At 39.2% G+C, this 11,319-nt stretch overlaps 1 protein-coding gene across 1 annotated transcript; it reads right to left on the bottom strand.

Annotated features, from left to right (window-relative positions):
- Positions 1-267: 267 nt before the first annotated feature.
- Positions 268-10,570, bottom strand: LOC145399647 (DNA damage-binding protein 2-like). The gene is made up of 10 exons (XM_080272187.1): positions 10,487-10,570; positions 9,114-9,321; positions 8,465-8,614; positions 7,732-7,929; positions 6,927-7,075; positions 4,023-4,178; positions 3,440-3,571; positions 2,796-2,928; positions 2,044-2,296; positions 268-746 (listed from the first exon to the last, which is right to left on the bottom strand). Exons 1-10 carry the CDS (start codon positions 10,489-10,491, stop codon positions 541-543), a joined length of 1,590 nt encoding a protein of 529 aa, XP_080128313.1. The 5' UTR covers positions 10,492-10,570; the 3' UTR covers positions 268-540.
- Positions 10,571-11,319: the final 749 nt, after the last annotated feature.

Below are 11,319 nucleotides of genomic sequence, written 5' to 3'. Positions count from 1 at the left end.
GAGTTTGGCGCACTTTTAAGTTGAAACATGCCCGAAAATATGAAAATGTCCTCAGACATGAACCGGCACCTGCTGACCACACACCCTCAGATGTGAACCAGTGTCAGGGGGTTAATTTCTACCTGTAAGACAGCATGAGGTAGATCGACAGAGGGAGCATAAAAATAAGGTAACTATCAAACTGTTCATTCCACTGCTTTCATTATTAATACATCTTTCTTCAAGCTATTTATTCCACTGTTCTTATTATTAGTATATCTTTCTTCCTAGCCACCTGTTTATTCCACTGTTTTCACTCTTAATATCTTTATTCAAACTGTTTATTCCTCAGTTTTCCTTATTAATACTGCTTCAAACAGTTTACTCCATTGCTTTCAATATTACTGTCTCTTTTCTCAAACTGTTTATTCCACAGCTTTTACCTTTTTCTCTTTTCTCAAACCATTTATTCCACAGCTTTTATCTCTTCCTTTAAACTGTTTATTCCGGCATTTTTACTATTGATACCTCTTTCTTCAAGCTATTCCACTGCTTTCATTATTAATATCCCTTCCTTCTATCATCAATTTTCATGATCACCTTACCCGTTCTTGGTCTCATCTGTCCTTTAGCTTTCCTTTTCTTAGTCTTCAGTGTGCCTCTGTCATCACCATTATCATCATCACTATCAACATCTTTGTCTGGGGTGCCTCCCTTCTTTTCATGCTCTGATTTGAATTTTGGCTTCCAGATCCACACACACATGCCTGTAGGGAAAAAAGAAAGGTCAATAAACACTTATCATCATCATTTACATCATTATAAAAACATTACCCTCACTAATAAATGGAGTGGGCTGATCCAGAAACATGAAAAGGAAAAGCACAGGGGCAGGAAAAAGAACACTGGAAGCCATAGCATCTACTGTAGGTCAGAGTGGTTGTCAAACTTTTTCAGTCCCGATACCCCCAACTTCAACATCATGTCAACCTAATACCCCTTCTCTAATATCATCACTCCTTTGACGTTTATTTTTCTGTAAAAAGACTGTGTCTGTGCTTTGTTTTTATGTATAACAGCACGGAGAACCCAGACTCGCATACAAGAAATTGTTCAATTTTTTCAAGATCCCTTGATGAATATCCCCCAAGAACCTACACTGATACCCCCTAGGGGTACTAGGCACTACTTTAAGAAAACCTGATCTAGGAGGAAGATAAATTAACAGGAAAGGTAAGCAGAAAGGAAATAAACAGTATGGATGAAATACTGAGAGCCATGAAACACAGATGTCCTTGATGCCACCACTCAAAAGATGTGAAAGCCTGCACACTGGGGCATACAGTGTTCACACCATACTCTTTCCCAACTGACACAAAGCTATACCCATTGTAACGCTTCTCATAAGTGGACTAATAAACTTACACTCTCTGCATTAGTGCCATCACTTCTTCTCTTGACCAAGATGCTATACTGTATTTAATTGGCTTTCACCTGAAAGAACAGGGCCACATCCACAACCTTAATGCAAAACTCAAATTATGAGGTAGGAATAAGTCTCCTACGTTACAGTACTAGTCAAATCACTCCTCCAATCTGACCACACTTCAACAAGAAATGAGCTAAAAGGTGTTAAGGTTATTTGTCAGGTTAGAAAAACCGCACCAGAATAATACTGCATATCTCTCATATCCTATACTGGTACGGTACTTAATACAAGATTTTTATTTACTGGTTATGCAACCATCCCTCAACGTCCTCCCGAATCCAAATCCCTGAAAAGGAGGTTGGTGGACTGCAAGAAATGGGCAACTTCAGCCAGCAGACCACTGGGTTCACAATAATAAGTCTGAAGCCTGCAACATAATGACAGCAACAAAAACAACAACATTAACTATCTCCTTAATACCATCACCATCATCAAAAACAGCAAAAATATTACCAGTCCTTCCAGTTTGGCTACTTACCAACAACAGACAACAATGCATCACTTAAGTATCAGACTGAGGAGTCAACTATTGACCATAACTCAGTATGTTGCCCCTTCCTTTCCAGCTTACTCACCAGCAGCAGATAACAGCACATCACCCGAGTGTCCAAACAGATTGAGGGAGACGATCTTGTTGGAGCATCCTGGGTCGCTCAGCTGGTGCAAGAGCTCTCCTGTGGCCCCATCGAAGAAGTCAACGGTACGAGCCTCCTTGGTGACTGTGAGCATATCCTTGGCAAAACCTTTATGTGGGGGATGCTCACTGGAGAAGCTGGGATCCGGGTACCGCCCCACCACGATGATGTCTCGCAGGGGATGCCATGTGGCCTGAGAGGAGAGTACATTTTCATCATCATCATCACTATCACTGTTGTCTTCATTATCATCATCATCATTGTCATCATCATCACCATCATCCCAACATCTTTTTTCCACATATGGATGGGGATGATATTTTTTCCACCTATGGATGGATGAAGGAGGGGGGGAATATAGCATCATCATCATCATCGCCATCCCAATCTCTTTTTCATCTCTCGATGAAATAAAGGCACAGAAAGCCTTGATTCTTAAGAAAATGAAATTCATAAATATCTTACCATTATTATTTTTTTCATTATCGAGTACTAACCACCATTTAAAAAATTCTTTATCACTACAATCTATAAAGTCAGTTCACATTCTTTATTCAATATTGTCATCATCATCATCATCATCATAATCCAAAGCTCTCTTCTCACTTATGGATGGGGTAAGGCAGGGCTGAGAAAAAAAAAAAAAAAAAAAATCTACTTTGTTTTGCCAAGGATGCCCTGAAAAAAATTACCTTGATAGGTGTGAGGTGCTGGAACTGGCGGTGGGGGTGAGGAATGGTAAGGGTGTGAGTGAAGCTTGGGCAGGAATACACTCGAATCTCACTGTGCTGGTCTGTCGTCACCAACCGGCTCCCATCAGTACGGCTGTTGAATATGCACAGGTGAGTGAACACAGTGTCAGTTTTACTGCAAACTTCCCAAATATTCTTAGTACCTGTAAAAGTAACAGCCAATTACATATTACCCCATTAAGGTGTACTGTAGGAATCTGAGGTCTTTTCATTATTATAATTATTGCGACTCCTCAGCCTGCCCTAGGGTGGGAAAGACAGTCCAGATGATGATGATGATTACTATTACTTTAACCATACCACAGAGCTCCAAACAACAGGGTTCTCATCCGACAGAGAAATCTGTGGCTACACTTAATCACCCTAATTATACACCTCTTACATCACATTCTTTATTGCCTCATCAGGAGTGTAGGTGTCCTGGGCTGACCTACAGTGCTCAGTCATGACATTAATGGCAGAAGTGATCAGCAGGAGTACCTTGACTCAATAAACCACTAGGTATCCTATACATTCAGTGCTTTCAGTCATCATAAAATCACAGTCTAACACCATCCCTGAATGCAGTTCAGCTCTGACTGTACCTGAAATGAGCTGAGTTGACAGGTCGTTCATGGTAATGAGAGTGAAGGCAGGTGTCTCGAGACTTCATGTTACGTACATCCCATACTTTCAGTGACCGGTCCACTGAGGCTGTTACCAAACACCATGGCATTCTGAAAATTCATAGAGAACTTCAAGCATAATCAGTAGAAATGAGTCAAGAATTTTGAGATGTAGATGGTAATATGATGAATTAGCTACCAGAAGCAATCAATATGTACCAAGGTAATCAGTGTTCAACAATTGTATGGATTGTTAATTCCAGATCAGGTGATTGATCAAAAATTTTGTGCATGCAAGCATCACACAGTTCCCTTATTTTTCTTTAACTTCCTTTATCTCTCCCTCTTTCTTTACTTCAACTTATTGCTCTTTTCCTCTTCTCCAACCTCTTTTTTCTCTCCCCCTTTTTTTTGACCTCCCTGTTCTCCCATTCTTTCTTCACTTTGACCTTTCTTTCACCTCTCCCCCTCTTTTTACTTTGCTATTTAATCTCTCATTTCTCCCACTATTGTTTTCTTCCCTCAATTCTCATCCCTTCAACCACCCTTCTCTTCCACTCACCTTGGACAGAATTCAATATGTGTGACTTTCATCTTGTGTAGCCTCTCCCTCCATAGTGCCTCCCCAGCAGCCGTCAGAAGGGTGACATAACCTCGATTGTCCCCCGCCACCACCACATCACCGGCCGTAGAAACATCCAGCGATGTGTACCAGTGGCTACACAGACACAGTATGACAAATACTAGATTTTTTCCATAGTGCTCTAGGACACTACACATAACAGTGCAAAATGCAACCTATCTAACCAAAACATTAAATACTTGTGCATCACATGCATTGTGTACTGTCTAATACCAGAACCCCCCTCCCCAATACCATCTCAATCTCTCCTTAAACTATTTTGTTAAAATTCAATCTTTCATGCCAACACTCAACAAAACATCCTAATTTTATAAGAACTTATCCATAATAATACCATTACCAGTCACTGAACAAAGAACCTACTGCAGTCTTGACACAAACTTTGCCTCATCCACATGATGATATATGTTGCATTTTATTATTGCTACCTCCCCATGATAGTCTGCATAACCCCTCCACAACCTGATGTCTCTCCCTAAACTTAACAAAATCATCTGAATGTAGCAAGAATAGACAAAGAAGAAAAAATAGATTGTCAGATTAGCAGTTGCATCCCCAGGCTCATCTGAACATGAACCCAGTAGAATGCTGGCTGAAGCTGCCCCCCCTCCTGCAGTTCACCATCCTCCTTTCACTGGATAGAGGAAGTTGTGGATGTCTGAATAACCAGGCAACAGAGTCAACCAGTTACACAAAGGTCACAATCAGAAGGCATCCCTCCCTAGCATCATATCATCATATTAAATGGATAAGTTTACCAACCCCTTCCTGAGACTCATCCAAACTCCATCCAACTCAAGTTTATGCTACCCAAACCCTTGCAATTAACAGCATACAAATTCACTCCAACTATCTTGCAGTCCAAAACCCATCTGTGATGAGTAGTCTTAATTTACCAAAACCATTCTGTGACTCATACAAATTCACTTCAACTCACTTGCAGTCTCAAAACAAAACTTAATTTAACATAGCTCTTAGTATCTCTCCCTCTCCCTTTCTGATTCACACAAGCTCTGCTCAACTCACTCGCAGTCGCCCGTATCGAGGAAGACCTTGAGGTTTCTTCCCCTGGTGGCTTCGTGGCAGGTGAGATGGCCATTGATGGAGGCGGAGTACATCAGGTTTGGTCGTACTGCATTAAATTTTAGTGCCTGGATGGACCCATTTGCACCTGTCTGATGTGAGCAGTTAGCCTCTTCACTACCATGGTTTATTTTTCATTTTATTTTTGTTACCACTACATGATGGTATTCAACTTAGGAATGACCATTTATGGTGAAGATACCATGAATAATATAAACTTCATCAGGTTGAAGAGGTTTAAGTGAGAGAGAGAGAGAGAGAGAGAGAGAGAGAGAGAGAGAGAGGAGGGGAGGAGGAGAAGGTGGTACAACTGCTTTAAGTTGCTGAAGAGTTCTGATAGAAATGAGGAGGATGAACAGAGACAGGTAGGGGCAAAAAACTTCAACCTTTCAGTACAATGGCCTCTCTTGGCTTTGCTCTGGCTAATACTAGACAATTTTCATAGGACAGACCTCCTGTAGTGAAGGAATTAAAAGATGTTAAGTATTGGTTAAAAAAGAGTCACAGAGAAAGATTACAATGACATAAAATTTTTAAGCTGAAAAAAAATAATCTGGGAGTAGCCAACAGAAACTAAATACAGAAACCATGAAAGTGAAAGAGATTCTAACAATGTGAGGCAGTAGGCAACAAAATGGAAGCTAAAATTCAAATACGTGATTATAAATTTTTTTTTCTCTCTTTTATTCTATTATTATTACTATTCTTATTTCATTTATTTATTTACTTTCTCATAAACATATGAACAAACAGCAGTATCAGACTGGGGGCTCTCGAACAGTCATTAGGTCTTTGAATCTGTGACATATTCTATAGGTCTATTCTTGCTGCCTCCAGGCAATTGTAATCAGCTTAGAGGACAGCATCCATGTAGTATGTCAATAATGGGTTTATCTTACCCCTCAACTTCAAAAAGTCTTTCCTCAGCTGAACAAAACTGCATGGAAGTTGTAAGAATAATATAAAAATTCAACACTGCAGTTAATGAATTTGCCTAATATAGCAGCAGCAAACCAGAGTAATTTTCTCTATGATATCAAGTGCCTGTATTGCTCAGCTGCACGAAACCACCACACAAACAAAAAGATTCCATTCTCACCACAGACATGCACAAAGCTTTCCCAAATCATATTTGTATTGGGTAAGTGGGGTCATCTCTTTACAAATAGTACATGTAGTTAGTTCTACAGCACATAATTACACATAATTCAGCACTGGTTACTTATACTGGTTACAGTTTCTAAGTAGTTTCAGGTGAGCAACTGCATAATAATGTGAAGGATGTGGGCTTTATAGCTGTATGGGTTGGTGATGCCAAAGAGCTTGGAATGAAGTCAACAATACCAATACAATGTGACAGAAAATTAACTGCCTTAAACTGAAGATTTTCAAAGTAATTTTACACTCTGGGAGTATCCAGGAAGGACAGTATAATTATAGATGTGTTGCTGGTGCACAATACCCTATGCTTAGTTTTTTTGTTACAGGTAGTTTAATCTAAGTTTAAGGACTATCCATTATTCCGTCCATGAAGCAAAACTGAATAAAGAACTTTCAATATTATTTAAGCACTGTAAACTACGGAATATGTATTCCACAGGTGTATAGTCTTTAAATACATTTCATGTCTTCACACTGTAGTTAAAATCCTCAATGCCTCATACTTCATGACAGCAACACCTATTCAGTTCAGTAAATTCATGTCAGCATATACAGTACTGATATCATGAGTTCACATACTCCCAATTGCCTGTGCTGAGGTACTGTTCATGGGTGTTGGTGATAAAGTCTTGTGCAGTGACTGTGCCGTCAATGGAGGCGGTAATGGCGCGACAGCTGCTCCCTCCACCCACAAACTTCATTGCTTGGATTGAACCCCCAGGTCCTTGCTGAGTATACACCAGGAATGAATGCAACATCAGTAACTCATTTGTAAAAAAACAAATACCAGAAACAATGCTTGACTGAGCTCTTGAGAGAGAGTGTATCATGATGATTTTAATCAGCTGAAATAATGTTCTGTTTTCAGCATGGAACAGGTTTTAAAAAGTGTGGTTTGTTTATAGTCAGGAATAGGTTGAAAGTTCCACACAAAAATGAGTCTTCTGTTTTCAGTACAGAACAAGGTGAGTTCCACACAGTAGGGAGGTTATGGCCAGTGAGGTCTCAGATTCATATGAATACAGAAATTACATGGGAGCATTCATTCAAAGCATTTTATTCACATTTACCCACTAACAGAATTGTAGACCATTAATCTGGTTTAACTACTCTGGTTTTAACACTAATGATCTCACTGGCCTGGTTAGACAAACCATGCACCCTCTCATAGTTTGCACAGCCATATTCTATACACTGTTCACTTATCAAGGCATAAAACTGACATTCCCATCTTAAATACTGATTTTAACACAAGAGTAACTTGTTACTCATGAAGAAATACCATGGAAAGGATGTTGAGCTCAATTTGTCTTATTCTGCCACTGAGCTCTGGGAAACAGGTTACAAAAGGACAAAACTTAAGTATAGAGTGTACTGTACTTACCCCCTCAATAAAGATGCGTGGCCCACTGACCTCCCTCTCATAGTTCCACACAATAATGTCACCACCCTTGGAGCCCACCGCAGCTATGGTAGGGTTGGTGGGGTGCCATGCGAGGGCGGTGGCTCGACGAGAGAAACCCAAGTAGGTACGGTAGATGCCCAGGCGACGAACACTGGCCAGGACTGGGGTGTTAAGACTCTGATGGGAGATAAGTTGTAATTAAGCTAACAGGCTAAGCTTGTAAAGTCTGATGGAGGGCAAGTATATAAAGTCTTATTGTAATACAGCCCCTCAAACTATAATACACCTACTCACCTAATGCACTTCATTCTCACAAAACAGACAGCTAATCCTTCCCCATCCATCAATCAATCTATACCCAGAAACTATAATTCCAGAATGGGTGGCTATAAACAAAACTGCCTCCATGTTATCCTGTCCTCCACCATCAGGCTGGGCTCCCTTCAACTCGCAACATCCTCATTCAAGCATCTCCCCATCCCATCTCTTCACCTCATCCTCAATCTCCTCCCTCCACCTCACTCGCACACACTTGCCTGGTTAATCTCTCTTCTTTCAATATGAATTCAGATTCTGATAACAGATCAGAATACAATGACATATAACATGGTAACAGCCAATCTTATTTTATCCCCCTTCATGGTGTAGGGTCCAAGGCTGGTAGTGCTGTACATTTTGTGCTTTCATCTGATTTTTCTATGTCTTAACCCACCTGATCTTGCCAGAAGAGAGGCTGACTGCCCTGTGTGACATTCCTCAGGTAATGGACTATGTGGCGGCTAGAGTAACTGAGGGAGTGTGCTCGTCTCAACCTCTGAGCTTCTATGGCAGTCACTGTGGTGGAGTTTGTTTTATTGTGAATCTGAAAGAAATTTTTATGTAGTAATGAACGAATACCTGTAAAGGCAATATTTATTATTTCAGCAATTTACTACTACTTAAATGGAAAGAACATAAAAAAATGCAAATTAAAATGAGGACTTACCAGTATATAATACATACAGGATACTGTCCTAATATTCAGCAATAAATAAATTATTTTCTACACTAAAATGGGAAGTAACATACAAATTTAGTCAAACATCTAACAAGATTGGGCACCTAATCCTATATACTACAACAGCCTCATTATCATCATCATCCTTAAATAGTGAAAGAAAAAATACAGAGAGCTATCAACAGCATGCAGCACTTTCTTCCCCTCCCCTCCTACCTTACTCATATAGGCTACACCCTTTTAGTAAATCTTCATTCTCTCCAAAAGGTCAAACCATCTCAGGGTACTGTACTTTTAGAACTCTGCAGCACAATCACATCAACACTACAATAGTAATAAAACATACATCACTGAATTTCCAAACCTTTTGTTTCTGAGTATCCTTCCCCTTTTTCTGTTTTGACTCATTCTCTTTATTTTTCTTGGATTTCTTTGGCACAAGTTTTTCCCTCTTTGCTGTGGGTTTGGAGCTGGAGACATCGGGTTGAGGCACCACAAAATCATCATCATCGTCACTAGACTGGCTTCCCGATGGTGGGAAGTATGAAGAATCTTTAGCTTCTTTTTGAGGTCTGTGAAAAATGAAGAGGTTATGAACAAGCTTATATATTATATCACGTATGGATTCAGTAGTAGCAGTTGTATGCCCGGGTTTATCTGGTATGTGAACCTAGTGAACTGCAGGCTGAAGTTTACCTCCTTCAGTCCACCATCCTCCTTCCTGGGGACAGGGATGGAGTTGGGCTGATGGACATTTTTATATCCAAGCAGTCATGCCAACTGGTTATATCAGTGCCACCACGTGATGGCATCCAAATTCACAAACAATTTCCATTTATAGCTCGTTTCATCTCAAAGGAACAAAAGTTCAGAATCTCCTACACAACTTGTTCTTCTTGCAATAACATCTTTGATACAGGACCAATACTGTTGTAAGTTTTTTGTTGTGCAGGGGCAAGGAGTCATGTGCACAATCTGACTATCATATGTTGTTTTTCCTTTAAACACTAATCCATCCTACTGGGGACTGAACAAAAGTGTGTTCATGAATGTCTACTCAACACTACAGACCATCCCATCAAACCTCTAAATTGCAATGGAATGTCAAGAAACTGCCAAAGTTTGGAGACAAGCACAAAACCTAACATCAATGAGATGGCTTCACTAAGGGTACAAGCATCTAGCATAATAAAAGCACATTCAAGGATCTTCCCTGGCATAATGTAATCAATATGCAGTTAGAGTAGCCTACAAATGCCAGTTTTTCATCCTCATCCAATGAAAATTGGGTATTATTGCAGTTTTGGACTGTCACACCCTTCACTTAGGCTTGTTAGGTTAGTTACCGGTTAGTTAGGTATGTTAGGATAGTTAGGTATCTTGGGTAAGGTTAGATTTGGTTAGAAGTAAAACCAGAATAACCTTGACTGTACAAAAACGCATTTTTACCGAAAATTGTTACCTAACTTTCGTTGTGGCTTCATGTGTTTTACGGTGTAATATAAAGCCACCACTGGGTAATCTGGCCCTGACACACATAAACGTTTCCTCATTATACCTGAATACCTCACATATAATCTACATATGCATTAAATGTGACGATCTTTACTATTTCAGCTAGATAATACTTATCACCAATGAATCTGCCGAGTCTGACTGTGACAAGACATAAATAATGGTTCATTACAACTGAATATCCATATTTCAAACTATATAGACAACAGACAAGTGACGAACCTCATTGTTTATGCCAGATATCAAAGCACGTGATGAGTCTTGCCATAGGTCAGTGGTTACACAATTTGTGCTGCGCATACAGTGTAACCTACAACAAAAAAAATGTGGGTCTCCCTACAGGCTCACTGCTCAGGGACACTTCCCCGTCAAGACGATTCGCCGTCACAACAAAACATATATATATATATATATATATATATATATATATATATATATATATATATATATATATATATATATATATATATATATATATATATATATATATATATAATTTATTGATTTCAGATGGCCATAAACATTTTAATTTGCATAACGTGAACTGGAATGGCACTATCTGAGTATAGAAAAAGGACTGTCAGTCTTCCATTATATGCAGGTACTGTACAACTGAATGTATTGGTAAAAACTCATCGTGGACTGCCTGATTCTCATTGCACTATATTTTCATATTTTTTTCCCTAAAGCCAATAATTTAATGCCACATTTTACATTTATTACAAAAACAATAAGCCAGCATCACATTTATAACCCAAGGTAATATATTTGCTAAATAAATTGATATGTAAATATATGAGCCAGCGAATCATTAACATTACGCGTGTATCTCTAAGGAGTCATAATGAAATCTGCATATTTTCACAGTGACAAGATCATAATATTATATATCTGCAAGATTATAAATTACAGAGCAGGAGATTCAAATTCTCTCACACACGCACACACACACACATTAATGCTCTTTTTGGAAGTCTTGTAATTTCTAATGAATATGGTAATATCTATGGAGTATGGAAACTAGACTTACCTCTAGGCATGCTGTAGGCCTTCAT

The sequence above is a fragment of the Coenobita brevimanus genome, chromosome 50, assembly GCF_032717465.1.
Source record: "Coenobita brevimanus isolate Jiangsu-jjx chromosome 50, ASM3271746v2, whole genome shotgun sequence".
Lineage (NCBI taxonomy): Eukaryota > Metazoa > Arthropoda > Malacostraca > Decapoda > Coenobitidae > Coenobita > Coenobita brevimanus.
The sequence above is the reverse complement of the archived record's forward strand: the minus strand, read 5'-3'. Positions and strand labels throughout refer to the sequence as shown.

Bases quoted from the DNA above. Each gene is read 5' to 3' on its own strand.
- LOC145399647 (XM_080272187.1), bottom strand. The intron at 2,929-3,439 runs GTACAGTCAGAG...CATATTCAACAG, and splicing joins GTCAACTCAGCTCATTTCAG to CCGTACTGATGGGAGCCGGT. The intron at 747-2,043 runs GTGAGTAAGCTG...TTTTCCCTACAG, and splicing joins TGTGCTGTTATCTGCTGCTG to GCATGTGTGTGTGGATCTGG.